Below are 17586 nucleotides of genomic sequence, written 5' to 3'. Positions count from 1 at the left end.
ACACTGCACCTGATTCTCCCACTGAGCCCTAGTGCTCGCCCGAACAGGCAGCAAGCCAGTTCAGGAAGCTGAACATTTTCCTGTGGCTTTATATCCCTCAACTGATCTCCTGACAGGACAGATGAGTGCCAGTGTTGGAGCAGGGAAGAAAGCAGAAGCATGCAGCACTAGCAGGGAATCAGAACTGCCCTTTCTGGAAGGGGCTTCCTGCAAGGTCACATTAACACCTCTAGCCTCCTGTTTTCATGAGAACACAAAATTTCAGACACCTTTAGTTAAGGGAAAGCAAATCATTAAAGTAGGGTTTGAGTAGGATCTTACTTTACCAAAGCTTAGCTTTTATATTTACACACACACATAAACATATGCACATATATATATATAAAAATACATATATATATATATATATATATATATATATATATACATACATATATATACATACACACACATAATTTATATAGAAGTTACTCATACTGTCCTGTCCCAGGCATGTAGTGAGAATCCAAGATCAACATAGAATTGCAGACCAAGGCAAGGAGATCACTGAGGGTTTTCTCCCAGAAAAAATTATTTTCAGACCTAGTTAGCATTTGAAGTTAAGTCCTCTGCAGAAGACCATGGACTTGGGGAAAATTGTAGTATCTGTCTCACAGAACACTACTAGTAAGTGTCCCTCTTTGGTGACAGTGTTACAGTCTATGAAACTCTGATTTTAAAAAGACTGAAGCTGTAGTTTAAAAACAACCACAAAAGTTGCAGTTTCTCACAAAGCTTTCTCCTTTCTCAGTGTCAAGTGTACTGACCTATTATTTGTTCCTACACCAGCAGGCACATCCCCAAAGACCTTTTTGTTCTAGAGAGACCTTCATACCTTGCTGAGGGGGTTGCAGTTCCAGCCCCATTCCCCATGCTGGTGCTTGTGGGAAACACCATCTAACAGCACCCAGCTTTCAGCAAAACTGCCCATCCAAATCCTAAGATGGGTTACCTGCAAGGGTGAAGTAGATGAGGTAACTCAAGTATATGGACTTTTCTCAGATCTATAGCCTCCACAAAGGAAATTTCCACAGTCACAAAGATGTTCCTACTGGACAGTGCAGAGAAAGCATTTATGTCTCATCTACACCTCCCTGCAAAAATCCCTCTGGACAGCTCAAAAACCCATTTCCTCACAGCCCAAATCTTCCTCACTATGCAGCCTAAGCTTTCTTGTGGCCCATTCAAACCAATTCATTCTTGTACTCTATTTCAAGGACTTTTTATTCCTCCCTAGTGTTACACCTCAAAGTACTTACAGAGAGCAAGAGCATATCCTCTCAGTTTTCATTCTGCAGGCTAAATAAGTCAAGATCTTTAGAGTATATCATTTGATAATCTTTTCATCCCTCTGATCATCCCAGCATGCCCTTTCTGTACCTGTTTTGGTTTCAATTTATCTTCTTTAACACAGTGACCAACTGCATTTTGCATTTAGACTGGATCCTCCCAGTGTTGTACGGAGTGGCATTGATAGAGCTCTCCTCACATGTAAATATTTTAGGCACTTTAGGTTACCAAGGCCCTTCTGTGAGGTTGCCTCCTGTGCTGAAAATACTTCCCAGCTTTGCAAAAATTTCTATAACACACCACTAGCTTTTTATGACAAGATGTTTAATGTCCCTAATAAAACCAGGGTATAAAATCAGTCCAGGGACCAATCCATAAAAACTCCACTAATAGCTTCACTCCAGTCTAATGCTTTTCAGCACTCCCCATTGCTGTCTTCTCCTCAGAGTTTTCACCATCTATCATACAATTCTTCTAATAACATTCATTCTACCCACTGTAACAAACACTCTCTTCTGTAGGTTCATACCTAACCCAGCCCTGAAGATGAGCATGATTTTCCAGTTCTAGAAAAAGATATTCCTACCAAAATTAAAATACTATGCATGCCCGAAACTATTCATCCTGCTTCGGTAAACTCATCACGGATGTACTTCCTCTACTCTTCCATTTAAAAAGATGTTCCTAATGTCCCAAGCACATCCCAAACCAGAGTGGTAGCCCTGCAGCCAAACACAAACCACACAGCCCCAGGCACACACACGCTGGAGGCTGGAAATTGCCTCAGAGGGAAGCAGATACTCCCTCACCCAGGACTTGCTCCCACCTTTGTGCTGCACCTTCCAGTGACCTGGGAGGGAACCACTGTGGCTGAAGCCCTTTTGCTTGGCCAGATTTGTTTTCCAGTTTCGTGCTTCAATTCCCCAGGCAGCAAAGAAACACTTGTGCCAGCAAAAGAGAGGGAATGGATGGCTGGAGGGAAAATAGCCACTTCTTTCAGTAGCAGTATTGGCTGCCCCTGCTGCCTTTGTTCATCCCACAGCAGGGAACTCCCCAGACACGTTACCACCCAAAGGATTCTATCAGAAACAGGGCTAGCCCAGTTAGCATCCACATTCAAACTGTATTGCATTTACACTCCCTCCTGAATGCACCATGTTGGTAAAGACTTCTGTTCCCTTTCCAGGTATATAGCTTAAAAACTTTTCACCTTATAAAAGTTTAAGTACACATTTCAGGGCCCAAATCACCTTTATTGCACCAATTTCCATTTCATGCCCATGCTTCTACATCTCTAAGACACAATCTTTTCTTCAACCTGCGATTCTCCCATTCTCTGCAGAACCTCTGCCAAACACTCACAATCTTCAAATCCTTACATGCAGTTTCACCTTTGCTGGAATACCACTTCCACAGGATTTCTGCATGTCTGAAAAAGTGTCAGGTTTCCTTAACATTCAGAGCTATAATCACCTTTTTGAACTGGGCCTCTTCAGAGTTTGCTCATCAAATTAACTACAGGCCAGCTTCTTGCAGTCTCCTGCTTAAAGCAGATTTACCCGGGGAGACACGAGTGGCTGTCGTCAGTAAAAGACACCATCGGGTTTTTGATCATGGGAGTGACAGGTTTTCCTGAGCAAAGCTGCTCCTGCAGAAAGCCTGACCACTCCTTACAAGCCAGGTGCCATAGGAATCACCTTCTGTCTCTCCATTTATACCATTTACCAGAAGCCACTTTATTATTGTAAATGATAATACTAACTCAAGCAGAAGTTAAACCAGGTGCTGCAGCCATTATCCCTCCTGGGATTTGACCACTTTCAGCCTAGAAGCCTCTGCCTTCACTCAAGGAAATTGCTTTTAATTCTCCTTCCAAAAATTGTGCACTGAGACTCTTCTGTTTCCAGGCTCACCTCAACCGTGGTACCTGGACACTGAGAACAGATAATCCAGATTATTATTAAAAAATATCAATCTGAAACATATGGAATCATTTTTAGATCAGAGGTATTTAAAAGTGTGATGGTGCTGGAGGGTAATTTATTTATTTATCCAGTTCTTAAATACCTGTAGTAATTATATACTTGGTACAAATGCTGTTACCAACATGCACTTTCAACCTGCTTTTTTCTTCATGTAGTTTCCGTGCACCTTGACCTACCATTTGAAGGGCTGAACAATTCCCTTCCTTTATTCACACAGGAACATACAAGATATTTTTAGAATGCAGCCAAAGAAATCCTTGCCTACACCAAGCAATTTTCAGTAAACTATTACAAATTGTCCCTTTTTTGTCAGAAAAATTTCTGTTCACCAGTCTTTGTAGCTTCATAGCCCTTCCAGGACTGTGGGGACCCAAACAAAAGCATAAAACACTGCAGGTGCAGCCCTGCTGGGACAATAAAGAGGCATATCGTCACCTCCCTGCACACTTACTGGGAAAACATGTTTCTTCAAGGACAGTACTCTCTCTCTCCTCCTCCACCCTCTCCCCAGTGTTTCAGGAGCAAAAGGCAAGTTTAGTCTCCCAGATCAAGCTTTCAGTTCACTTTTTGAAGGACAGCAATTTATGACCCTGTTAAAAGCGTTCCTACATCTCACCTTGCAGCACACACCCTGCAAGTCTGCAGCCCAGAGGTGTGGAGCTTCCCTCCCTGGCTCCTGATCTGAGCTCTTCAGCTCTGTCCCAGCTGCCCTGTGAGTAAAGGAAGCTTCTCTCTCTATGCTTCCCTGAGCTCTCCTTCCAAGCACTCTTTTCCCCCTTCCTCAACAACTCCTCCATCTCCACTCCTGTCCTCCTCTCCCCACCTGCACAGCTTTCCTGGTAGCTGCTCCAGATCTTGCAACCATCAATATTCCTCCTGAACACCCAAGCTTAGCTGTCTTTTGCCACCTGCCAAGGGCACAAGGAGCAGTGGAGGCACCAGCATTTCACAGACTGGTTTTAGTTGAAAAGGACTTTTAAATCTCATTTAGTCCAACCCCCCTGCAATGCACATCTTCAACTACATCAGGTTGCTCAGAGCCTGGTCGAACCTGACTTTGAATGTTTTCAGCAATGGGACATCTACAGGGTCTCTTGGCAACCTGTTCCTCACTACACCTACCACCAAAAAATTTTTCTTTATATCCAGTCTGAGGAGAGGAATGGGGCAGGTGCATGTCTATGGGAAATCAGTGAGGTGGGCATGCCAGCAGTCAGAAGCAGCACAGCTCGCTGCTGCAGAAAAGCCCAGGACAGCCAGGGCAGCTGAGGCAAGGGTGTCCCATGTTCCTGCTTGGTCTGTGCTTGAGGTAGCACAGAATTCCCTCAGAGGACAGTGGGAATGATGGGCACCCCATGGTGTGGGGACACATCACAGCCTGCCACATGGGTGGCTATTCCCAAGGGCAGCATGGCTACAAAAGCATGAAGGTTGTGGGACTGATCAGAAAGACCTCCCTCCCTTCATGGCACGGCCCTGAGGAACACAGCTAAGACACATTTACTAATGTCCTTGCCAGACATGTTGGCAAAAGCTGTTTGGCACTTGGGAAGGAAAAGGTATTCATGTCTTGTCTTAACCCCCTTTGGGTCCTATCTGTAGTTTGCATTTTTCCTCCTTCCCAGTGACAAGCACAGTAGCTGCTGTGAAACATGATGAGTCATAGCTGCAGGCTGCCAGGGAAAGGCAAGGTAAAGGGAAAGCAGGGACAGATGAGGCAGGAGGGAAAGCTGCTGTCACTAACCAGGCTCTGAGTCATTGTTAGGTATCTACCAATGCTTTCTCTGCAGCACCATGTGCACGTATTTTCAGCTTCCCCTGGCTAAATCCATGGCATGAGGAGGAATTTGAGAGCAGCCACCTTATGTTACACACCTGCCTGAAAGCAGCGTGAGAGGCACTGTGCTCTTCTGACCAGAAAATGCAGCAGGAATTGCCCCCTGTGAGAATGGGGAGATGGGAAGAGCTTGTCAGGCAGCTAATCTATGAGGAAAGCAGAACTTTGAGAAGGCCAAGAGGGATGTGACTGGATCAAGATATGCTGAAACTGCCTTTACTGATGTCTTTCATGAAAACTGGCAGCAATCACCCATCCTGGCTGCTCTGCTTTGCCATATGTCCCATCTCCAGTGGCACCACAATTATGCTGGGGAAAAAATCTTCCTGTGTCAAATGTTTCAAATACAAATATAGAAGGATAGAGGTCTTGTAGGTCACTGATTTGGTTCATGCCTAATGTATTTTTCATGCAGTAACTAGAATATAAATATGAGAGTGTCAGACACAGGGCATGTATTCCAATAGTGTCAAGTACTGAATGCCTCATAAGCTGTGAATCTAAGCACCTACTTAGATCCCCAGTGCTGATGTAGAGCAAGACCAAGCATTTTTGAGGCTGCTACACAGTTGTGTGTGGGTTTCCCATCTTAGGAAACACAGCCACAGTGTCCTAAGCATACCTGCTCCATGACAAAGCTGATGCTGTTCACAGCCCTTAGAGAATAAACCAAGACAGAGGGATACACCTCACAGCACAGCAGCACAAGGGCAACTTACTGGTGCTACAGAACAGTTCAGCTGAAGAGATTGGTCTGCTTAATGCAGGTGAAAAACTGATTTAAGTTTTTCACAGTCTACCACACATAAGTCTCAAAACTAATCTCTTTTAACTTCTACTTTGTCAGAGAGATAATTCTGTACTGGATTGTGCCTTGCTTCTGATTCAAGCAGGAAATTCATTCCCATCAAAGAACTTCATTTTCAATTAATTGCATTTTTTTACCAAAAGCAAAACACTGTCACTTAAAAATGTCCATCCAATTCTACACAAAAATCTGCTCTGAGGACTGCTTATCTCAGTGTTTCTAAGGGAGCTGACAGTTGCTGAAATATAGGCACTAGGATTGGTAGTGTTGACAAGGCTTTAAAGCATCATCACACTGAGTAGCCATTAGAGGTTATATTTCATTGGAAGTAATGTAATTCAATTACCATCACTCTTTAGTATGTCCCATCTCTGGAGGCTGACAATAAGCCCTATCATCCATCAGATTTTAACCTGAACTTTGCATTCTAGCCTCAGAGATTGCCAGCTCTCCATTATGAATGGCTTCATATTTTTAGTGTCATTTCTTAGGAAAAAGAGGTTATCCAATTATACTGTACATCCATTTGCCTGCTTGTCTCTCCTTAGCTTGTCATCTAGTTTCAATTAGGAGGCAAAGGTCTTCAAGAAAATTAAGTTCCTATCAGTTTTGCAACTAATCAGAGCCAGGGTAAAGAAGAGAAATTATTTGCATATCCCACTTGGGAGTGGTGAGCTATGTAATCCCTGCAAACTGACAGTCTGGTGAGCATGGACAGCTAACACGGTCCCTTTTTCCACACAAGAAACACAAAAAGCTAGGGAATTTGTGCTACTGCAGGGACAGAATGTCAGAGAGACCCATGCCTGGTACTGTGAGACACAACTCCTTAGGAAAGCAGACTCCTTTAGAACTGTTGTTCATGGAACAACTATTTTATAAATGCAGTAAGCTTACTAATTTACAAAGAATTTCTTGTGCATATTTCTACAGCAAAGATTGTCTTGACTAATTCACTCAGACAGCCAAACATATTGCAAATACAAAACATAAATTGCACAGGAAAGTGATGTAACATTTGCTTTCCCAAGCCTATGCATTTAAGCTCTATCAATAACCACATTTCCTGCCTCAGAATATCTGAAATGCAGAGTAACTGATTCACTATGTTTATATGTTGAAACGATTGCTCTTTCTGATGATTATCAACGTTACTGATTCACATTACTGTTGTTGTTCTGCCTTTCTGCTGCCTAACTGAACCTGAGGTACTCATGTACTTTGCCAGTTCTTTATCACATTCATCGGCTGCACAAGGATTATGACTTATAACAACTTGCTCCTCACAGGCAACTGGTTTACATCTGTAATTGCATCAATTCCTTTTCTCACTCCCTCTCCATCCTGCCAAACTTTACCTGCTCCATATTGACATTTATGATAAATTCAGTTTCTTTGGCCTCTCCTGCTCACTGGCTCTCACCACCTCTGCATCTTCCCTTCTCCCATGGCCACTCATCCTCCATCCCAGCCTTGCCCCTCATTTTACCATGTCTCCCACATACACTGTCACTGTCTGCATCTTTGGACTTCCTCACCTAGCTTGCTCTTTGTTCAGAAGATAATCTTCTTCATCTCTCTCACACAAAATTTTGCTAGAAAGAGATCAGTGAACCTGGACACCCTTATGGAAATACTTCTGCTGGACTTTCCTAGTTTCACTTGTTCACACTTCTACATGGATAATATACATGGAAGCTGGACTTCCCTCTTATCCCTCTGTTTTCACCTGCACACCCACAACCATCATCTCATGTTTTCTCCTATTCTCACTGCCATCCCCACCCTTTTCCCTGCTACTGCTACTCTCCTGTGACACAGGTGTCTCCAATTACATTCAAAGCCCTTCTCTATCACTTTAAGTTCTTTTTGAGTGTTTCTCTTCAACATTTACACTACCAATGGATCATTGCAGCCTTCTCCTCTGCTTCTAATAAACCCCTGTGAATGCACAGCTTCACTTTGCTTCAGATATTCGCTTTCGCTTCAGATATTGGCTTACCCTTCAATCCTGCCATCCTTTTCCTCAAATACAACTGTTTCTCTTGTCCTTGTAAACTTTGGAGGTTGATATTTTACTGCTAGAAGAGCTTGCTTTCTACCATCTGGAGAATGGTAGATGAACCTGCCAAATTTCAGATGAACCTGCTCACAATCTACCCAGGCTATGAAGCCAGTTGTACATCAGATGCCTCCAATAATCCCAGGTAAGAGCCACGTCATACAGACACATGCACACATACACACACTCTCTCTCTCTGCTCTGCTGGAAGACAGCCCATGTTGTCAAGAACAGTCACCCATCAACTGCAGGTAGGCTGGCAAACTCCCACATCCGAAATACAAGTTTTACTCCTCCTCACACCCGTTACTCACTCCTGCTGCCATCCCTCAGGGAGCACCAGCGAAACTTTCAGGACAAGACCACCAAGCCTCTTGCCTTCATTCCTATACTTTTTATAACTTCTGTCATACTCTTGTTTCTCATTCTCTCATCCACATATGCCACCCTTTCCCTCCCCCTCTACCTTATTTTGTCAATTCCTAGAAAGCTCTCTGCCTACACACAAAAGGAATCACTTTGTCTGGATTTAGGTTTGCACTGACAGGAGACATTTACAAATCTTATAGTACATCCTTTAGTCTTCAGCGACCAGCTCTGGCCATCAGTCTCTATTGTTTGTATCTAAATTGCCATTCATCTGCATTATTACTCATTCCTGATTTTGTCACCTTTTCCCTCTCCCACATTCATTATGTCACCCACAGGGTCTTGTTCTGAATAAGACTGCAAGATATTCAGAGCAGAAAGAGTGCTCATACAGCACACACACACAGTGCAATGGGAGCTTGTAGGAGCCAGCAAGTGTTTCCCCCACAGGATGTAAGGACCATAACTGCCCAAGGCCAGCAGGGACTCACCGAGCCATACAGTTCTCCTTTCTCATTCATTCCAAGGTAAAGTCCACTGTCGACTCCTCGGATGCTGACCAAGCCCACTGCTATACTGATAAATTCCAGTATACCTAGGAAATGAAGGAAAAAACAAACAATGTACGTATTGTTTCTACTGAAAGATATTTTTTTTTCCCCAGATATGACTTATCCCTGAGTGTCAAGCAGCTATTTTCAAGGCTTTTTCCCATTTTCTGAGTTGTTTGAAGAAGGTGAGGACAAAATTAATATACAATACTTCAGGTACTTTGGGTCTTTGTTAGAATGATGCAGTGCAGACAGCATTCATATATCAAATTAAGAGATTGCTCCCAATCTTTCTCATCATTCCTAAACACATATCTTAAGCTCAGTTATTCCGATTTGCACAACAGATAATACATTCAGAGAATAAAAAAGTTTTTAGATTGCCAAAATTAGCAGGAATGAGGAACCTATGAACTTGTCTTGCAAAATAAATTCTGAAAAAATACATTTTAATTGGAATTGTGAAATAAAGCAATGTTACACATGGAACCAAAAGATCACCTTTCAGACATCAATGGATCAAAAATACAGGGAAAGATTTACTCACAGTATGATCTTCCAGAGGCTTGAGAAATGAAAATCCTTAGTATAGTCCAGTGTCATGCATTTCTGTTTAGATAGTAACCATTCTCTCTGGTGTGTTATTATTTACTCATCTCAAATTCAAATATTAAAACATCTTACACCTAAGTGTAATAGTGTGTACATGATTAAGTTTTCCCATGCAAATAACAGCAAGCTTACACAGATATTTGTTCACTCAGAAATAAGAATACTTTGCAGAGAAGCACTGCTTTTGCAAATCTCCAAGGTTCAGCACCCATGTGCACAGTACAAGGATCTGTATCAAGTATTGGCTCATCTGGTTCTGAGGGTTTGGGGATTTTCTGGCAGCCTTCCCTGCAAATTGCTTACCTCTTCAATGGGGATGCTACTGGTGAAATCTGGCACAAGACTAGGAATCTTGTGTTAAAAAATGGAAATTTCTTCCTATTTGGGAGTGCTCATCTAAGACTGTAATGATCTCACAGGAAGTTATCCAGCAACATTCAGAAGCATGCTGCTGTGTTATGCCACTTTCTGAGTCACAAAATAAGGTGTGTCCTGCACAGAGTAGCATTTTCAATATATTATATGAATTTTCATGTCTAAGTACACTGTATCACTATTTCTTAAAGCTTATTGGAAATTATATGTATATGAAATAATGAAATAACAGTATAGTGTGTGTTGAGCCTCATGTGGCCAATAAAAAAGCACTTTCATGGCTTTTTTTAACAATTAATTTGGCATCTCTCTCAAAATAGTTTTGTACTAATCAATAGCAGGCATGAATTGCAGAAATCTAACATAGCACAAGTTGAAGCCAATAGGGAAAATTTATAGCCAAGCTAATGTAAAGATGAAAAGTATTCCCTGTAAGGGAGTATTGATCATTACCTTATATATTATTCAGCACTACAAACACCACAGTAATATTGTTTTGATAACCCTTTTTTAAGGCCTGGTCATTTTAAATTATTCTCTACATATGCACAAATAAAAAATACTGGGAGGAAATATTTTGCCACTATGTAATTATTTAAGAAATATAAAGTGGCAGCACGCCTTTTGTCTGGTATATGTAGAGTCTCAGATACAATTGATCCATTGAAACAATTTTAAAATTCCCATTATATCTGGACATGCAATACTTTCAGATTTCTTACTAAGGCTTTTTCTCTAAAGCTTTTACCAAAATATCATATTACTTGATACGTGTTACCAAGCAATTTTAACTGAGTTTAAATCTTACATTAAGTGTGTATTAGACACTACTATAGCTAAGTTAGTGAGTCTGGCATTTTTCATATCAGTCCAAATGTAGTCTTTAATTGCTGTCATCATTTCAAATATTTGGATGCATGCTGCTTACTGAATCAAAAGAACAAAAAAGGCACTGTCACGTCCTATCGTAAGTGCAGAAAATTAATTTAAGGTACTTGGCAAAGAGCATGCACATATTTGAGATCAGAATAGAGACTTCTTCATTTGAAATACTCAAAAGCCTACTCACAGCAAGTTTTATGTGCCATATTAAGTCCTTCAAGAGATTATCTGGGGCCAAGCATCCAGTCTTACAGAAGTCTTGTCAGCTAAAGCATTGCATTTGTCCCACAGTTCTGTGCATATTTTCACTGTATAGCGTCTATAATATACAGATAATACTTAGGAACTGAACTAGATATTTAAATAGACAACCCTCTTCAAAATGAGGCTGTATCAAATGAAAATCAGGACAGCTCCAAACTTTGAAAGCTAGGGCCCTATTTATAGCTAAAAAATGTGGAAGGGAAGAGAAGTAGAGAGGAAATAACTCAGTACATGGGGCACTGAATTTCTTCTCACTGCACTGAACTGGTTTTATTAAGGAAATGCTCAAAGGCTTCCTTCACAAGGATAGGAAGAAAGTTTCAGGGAAGCTGTTCATTTCCTATATGCCCACATCAGCCCTTGACACACCTTCTTCTACATGATCCAGCTCAGACCATGCTGAATGGTGCAGGACACCAGCCTGACATAAATGCTGGTCCTGCTCTCCTGACACTCTCACAGGTGAGACGAGGTGTGTTGTTCACTAAAGTAAAATTTTAATTTTCATCTGTCTTAGCTCTAGTGAAAAGCAGGCCTACAGAAGCATTTTCCTTAGCTTTTAGGCAATGAACACCTCTGTAACCACACAGTTTTATGTTGTTGCCGGTTTGCCCTTTTCCCATTTTTGTCTCTGTCTACACGTTGTCTTTCTTTGTATCAATGGAGTGGAGCAGTTTAGCTTTCCCTTAGCCCTGCAACAGACCATCTATGACAAGGAAGACGGTGAGCAAGTATCTCTGCCAGCCACTCTTTGCAGGGCTTCCAGGGGAAGGGGAGCGCAGGGGGAGCGCTGGGGGACCCTCCGGACTGTCCTCTCCCCGGGCTGCCGCGGAGAGCAGCGGGGCGAGGGAAGCGAAACCCTTCGCGTCTCAGAAGCCCCGGGAGGTCAGCACAGTGACGGGGCGAGGGAAGGAGCTTCCCCTGCGCCCCCTGCCCCCGGCGCCTCCCTCTCAACCTCCCGCCCGCCGGCCGAGGCTGCTGTGCGGGGCTGCGCGGAGACACGCGGGGCTGAGCGCTCCGCCGGGATGCGTCCCGCCTGTCGCAGCTGTCACCACCCCGCCCGCTCCCCCACATGATGCCAATTAAAAGACGGGAGCGCAGACAGACACGGCACCCCCAGGCAGAAGGGCCCTGCTTCAATTTCACAATTTCAGGCTCTCGCAGCGCCCTTGCCCGCCACCCCCCCCCCCCCCACCCTATCCCCTCCCCTCTGCAACGCTCAATAGCGGAGGAGACTGTCGGGCCTGCTCGGCGCCTTTCCCTCCGCCTAAAACCTGGCCCACGATTGCCAGTCCCGGGGGCCAGCGCCTTCCCCGCATGCATCACCTTCCCCCCGCCCCGCCCCGGCCTGCTGGCTCTCCCCAGAGACAGCGCGGGGCGGGGAGCAGGCCCGCCCACCCGCATCCAGCAGCAGAGGGGCGGGCAGCCGCAGGGACCCCCGTCCGGAGCCGCCCCCGCGCCCTCCCGGCGCTGAGCCCGCCCCGCCAGCCCAGCGCCGGAGCTGGCAGGGCGGGCCGGGGAGGCGGAGGGCGGGCGGCTGCGCGGCTCCCGCAGATGATGAACGCAGCGGTTCCTTGTAGCAGCAGGTCCCGGGGAGCGGAGGTCACCTGCTGACAAGCTTTTTTTTTTTTCCTTTTCCTGCATGCTCCTATTTTTTTAATGCTGTGCACGCAGTACTTGTGCTGACGCACAGAGACACGCCTCTCCGCTGTTAAAGAGTTCCTGAATTTACAATGACTCTACTGTCTAGCCAATGCCCTACACTAAAGGAGACTGCATCAAAAAAATTTCTTTTGTGACCCGGGAGAGATAAGGCTTTGATCACCTGAGATCATATTACGGGGGGGACCCAGTCGGGTTCTCCCGGGGAGCTTTTCTTTTAGAGATGGACATCTTGCTGCAGGAATTGCGAAATGCCAGGGCTCCCAGAACCGGGCGAGTATAGACACACAATATGGCTCGGTTCATTGTACGCAATAGGCACACATCCAACATAGCATCACAAAAGAATTACTCTTATCTGATGTCTCTCCAGAGGTGTGTGCGGGGAGGGGGATTCCCACAGGGCAGAGCCCAGAGAGGAGTTTACGCGCAGCCCCCGGGGTTTTCTCTTTGTCCTCCTTATTCCTGGAGAAAAACTTCCTTCTGACGCGTACCTCCGCATCCACACACGCGCACGCAGGTTTCCCGCACACGCTCGCAGGAGACCATGTGAGTCCGCTCTCCCCAGGGCAGCTCCCGAGATGGGATGCAGATCTCCCCAGGATCATCAGAAGACTTCAAAATCACCAAAACTCAAATAGCACCAGCTATTCGGTGACCTTCCGGCAAACACAACAGCAATGTCACGGCACTGTTACAAAAGTACCTTCCCGCAAAGAAGCCGGGAGCCCCTAGGCATCCCACGGGTTTGCCGTGCCCGGTCTTCCCAATCCCGGAGCGAGGAGGGGCATCACCAGCGCGCTGCACGGGAAAAAGAGTTACCACCGAGGCGCGTCCCGGTGCGGGAAAGAGGGAGATCAAACCGACAAGGACAAAAAAAAATATATCTATTTAAAGCCAAGGCGCTGCAAGGGGTGGAAGAACTGCCCCTCGGAATTGTCAGCTTTCTACAACTGCGGCTGGAAAGCCATTTTTAAAAATAGACGCCACGAATAATGTGGTCACCGCCGCCTTGCGAAGGGAACAGCTGGCGGCCCTCCTCCGGGGGCGGCGGGGCCCCGCGGGCGGCCGGCCCCCCGCCGCCCCGGCTGCCGGTGCGCGCAGCGCCCTACACCTGCTGCGGCCCCGTTCCGCGCCTGCCCCGCCGGCCCCGCCAGCGCCGCGCCCGCCGCCCTGCGCCCGCACCGCAGCGGGCAAGGGGAACCTGCGGCGGCGGCTCGGCAGCTACGCGCGGCGCCTGCCCGTGCCAAGGAAAACGCCTAGCTGCAACACACCCCCACCCCCCCCCGCCCCCGCCCCATTCCCCTCACTACGCCTCTGCCTTAAACACTTTCCGCACTTTTTCTCGCCAGGAAGCGTGGATGTTGCGCCCCCGGGAGAGCCGCGACGCTGCCCCCACCCCGCACACAGCCCCGGAGACCGCGGGTGGGCGGCGTGGGAGGGAGGAAGAGCCTGTAGGCAGCGTGAGAGTGTCAGGGAGCAGCGGATGGAGGGGGATGGAGGATGAACCTGCGACCATGCGAGAGCCTCAGTCCTCTCCTCCCCCGTCCCTCCCTCTCCGCTTCCCTTATGAGCCCTTTGGAGATCATCTCCTACAACACCGGCATTATCTAAATAGCTTCACAAAGCAATAAAATGCAGCTTAGATATCGTTCAACATCTGGCATTAAAATACAAAGAGAGAAAAAAAAATCAACACAGGACTTTGTTTTTACGACCGAATTTAAGTGTTGTCAGGTTGGTTCACTCGCAAGTTAACTCCTTCCAACAGCTGGGAGCGTGGCGAGCTAACCTGGCATATTTTCCGCACCCCTCCTTAAAAAAAACCCCAAAGTATCAGCTCAGCCAGGTTGTTTTAGTCACTTTCATACATTCAATCTGCCGGGCCTTTCACAGACTCCCTGTTAGGCAGCCGAAAAGCTCCAGGCCCACTGGACTCGCGTGTGCATGTGCATGTGTGCGTGCACAGGCTCTCCGGAGTGGCCGGGGCCAGCAGCCCTCCAGCCCTCGCTGCTGAGTCACAAACAGTGTTCCCTGGAAAGGAAACCCAGGGAATGCTATTTTCAAATTCGCTGTGACACGCCATACAGCTCGAGAAAGGCAGGTTTTGGCGCAGGATTCCCGGCTGGCTCCGGACCCCACCTGCGCTCCCTCTTTCCCGGGGCGCCTGTCACCGGCACTGCCGCACGGCTGCGGGTGCGGGCTCGGGCGGGCGGAGAGCCTGGCTGCGGGTCGGCGTGCGCTGCCGCTAAATCCTCGCCGAGCAGCGAACCAGACAGGGTGTGCAATTCGGGCAGTTACTAGGGCAGGTAATCGGCAGAGAAAACGAAAGAAAAGCCCTCGTCAATTTGCGTATAGGACGAGAGCCACTCCCTCCAGGAAACTCGGTGAATTTTAAATTGTGGTGGTTAATGATTAAAAACCCTTTAAACTCGCGAAATCAAATCATTCGGCAGAAACGTCCCGAGCAAAAATTCCACCACCGCCACCGCCACCTCCCAGTACGCGTCTGCTCTTAAGCAGAACTTGGAGCTACACAAACATCGCTACCGAACACCCGGCAAGGGCTCCTGCTCCGCCGCCGTGGTGCCGCTGGTGTACATCTGCACCCCCGGACACATTAATTTCTCCCCTCGGCGGATCGACCATCAATACAAACCCCCCTTCCCGCCCGCCTCGCACCCCCCACCGTCCCCCCGCCCGCAGTTCTGCCCCATTATTTCATCACATGACCACTAAAGGGTTAAGGAAAATACCTACCAAATCTGCTGTGGTCTTGCCTTGTTCCCTGGATAGTACCATTGGGGAAGATTTCTAAATGAAATCCAGTCCTGCAGTATAGCTGCCTCCGCCTGAGGATCCCCTTTAAATGGTCCAAGTCCGTGACCGCAGGCCCCCTGGGTAGCCCACCTGCCTCAGACTGACCCAGGTGGTCACTTAACAAAACCGGACTATCCACCGGCAAAACGGGCACATTCCCAAAGGGTACTGCATCCTGCACACCGAAATAGTTCCCAACTTCACCTAAGGGAGCCATCAGAAGATTCTGCTTTTAGAGAATGAGAATAAACAATAATGATGGTGCCAAACCCAGGAGATATAAGATTAGGTATATTCCACTCCTCTCCCCTCCCTAGCGCAGTTACAGAGAAAATGTTCTTTCTTCAATCCATTAAATGCATAAATAAAAGTAATATTCTGTTTTGACTGGTACAGGTTCAAGGTCAAACCAGTTAGTCTAAGAAACCACCACTTTATACTCACACACTGACATATTTATAAACATATAGATGTGTATATCTATATAAATGCATATATCCCCAGCTCTTAGCAAGCAATACGGTCTTCAGCCCATCCAACTGTAATAAAGAAAAAAATCCGTAGTTTCTCCATTTGGTTTAAGATAAGAATGACCATAGCAACTTAAATACCTAGGCGTTATAGGGATTTTTTTTTTTTTAAGATGCACAGGCTACGTCAGGATTTATGGATTCTGACTCCAGAAAGGCATGCGCTGTTTTTACTCTATAACAGACTGCATACATCAGCATGAATCCTGCAAAGGGGGAGGGGGGAAATCTCACGTTGTTGGCTGAGATAAATCCAAAAAAAAAAAAGGAAAAAAGAAAAAGGAAAAAAAAAACTTTTGACGTCCAAATCTATTATCCAGAATTCTCAGGAGGCTCAGCAGATGTCCACTGGTTTAGGATTATTGACGATCCACAAGCAAAGCAGCAACATACAAGTGCTTGTGTCTTTCTTGGCTGGCTCGAAACAGGTGTTGCTTCTGCAGGGCTCCCTGTGAAATGTTGTACTCCAGCACTGAGCTGCAGCTCTTGACTGTGGATCTCCATCCAGCACGCAGAGTGGCGCAGGAAGAGGCATTGGGCTGGGTTTAAGGTAGTCCTGATTGCTGCTGGAAGGATTCTCCGAGGTCCTAGCGCTCAGCCCTACCTGCTGCAATACCGAGCCGCTTCCAGCGCTCGGCACGGCGCGGAGCGGCTCTTGCTGCTCTGCGGCAGCGCGGCGCTCGCCGGCAAATAAATAAATAAGTGGGCGAAACTTTGGGGGAGGAATAAAGCGACGCGATGCTAAATATACCGCGCCCGCCCGCTGCGGGAAGCGGGCTCCTCGGGAGATGCCCGCATAGCCCGAGTCCCCGCTGACATTGGCGGGGGGAGCGGGGCGGGCAGCGCCCTGCCCGCCCAGCCCGAGCTCGGCCCGGGGCCCGGCCCCGCCGCAGGGGAGGCGGAGGCGAGCCCGCCCCGCACCGCTCCGCAGCCCGGCCCCGGCCCGCTCTGCCGCAGGTAACCGGGCTGCCGCTGTCCCAAGCAGGGTTCAAACTCAGCTCCGGCGGGCAAACCGGCGGGGCGCGGGAAGTTCGGGAGCTGGGGCGGGTGGTGGGGGTCGGTATTGCCCACGCCGCAGTTTTTGCGTTCTCCCGTCTGGCCCCCCTCCCCAGCAGTCCGCAGCCTTCCCGCTCTGCCCCTGCGCTGCCGGGGGCAGTTTCGGGGATGCCGCTGCCGCTGCGGGGAGCGCCGGGGCCCTGCCGCCGCCCGGGACGCCCCGCGAGCCACCCGTGGCTCCTAGCTCGGCCCCAGTTTGTAAGAACGCGGTGGAGGGAAGGGAGAAGAGAGTAGGAGGTGGTATGGGGGGAGATAGGGGTGCAGTGTGAAATACGTGTTCTCTTTGCCCCAACACCCCTCCCCCCCGCCCCCCAAAATGAAGTTATTTAAAACTGTCGGGAGAGACTCGGCGAGTGGAGAGAGGGTTTCTGTTTCTTCTTACGATGCCCAGAATTGGTGTTACTGTGGTTTTGCCCTTCCAAAAGAGCTGTGTGAATCAGCAAA

At 47.2% G+C, this 17586-nt stretch overlaps 1 protein-coding gene across 3 annotated transcripts in view; it reads right to left on the bottom strand.

The window, feature by feature from the left end:
- The window catches only part of FGF9 (fibroblast growth factor 9), a 29492-nt gene extending 12897 nt beyond the window's left edge, over nt 1-16595 (bottom strand). The window contains exons 1-3 of one of the 3 annotated variants that reach the window (XM_059838735.1): nt 15497-16595; nt 8882-8985; nt 875-991 (exon numbers count right to left, since the gene is read on the bottom strand). In XM_059838735.1, the coding sequence (XP_059694718.1) occupies nt 875-991; nt 8882-8985; nt 15497-15773 (498 nt within the window). In that variant the 5' untranslated portion in view covers nt 15774-16595. Of the gene's footprint in view, nt 1-874; nt 992-8881; nt 8986-13230; nt 13786-15496 lie in introns of those variants that run through there. The other 2 variants (XM_059838737.1, XM_059838736.1) reach the window with 2 other exon arrangements.
- Nucleotides 16596-17586: the final 991 nt, after the last annotated feature.

Source organism: Haemorhous mexicanus, chromosome 2 (assembly GCF_027477595.1).
Source record: "Haemorhous mexicanus isolate bHaeMex1 chromosome 2, bHaeMex1.pri, whole genome shotgun sequence".
Classification (NCBI taxonomy): domain Eukaryota; kingdom Metazoa; phylum Chordata; class Aves; order Passeriformes; family Fringillidae; genus Haemorhous; species Haemorhous mexicanus.
The sequence above is the reverse complement of the archived record's forward strand: the minus strand, read 5'-3'. Positions and strand labels throughout refer to the sequence as shown.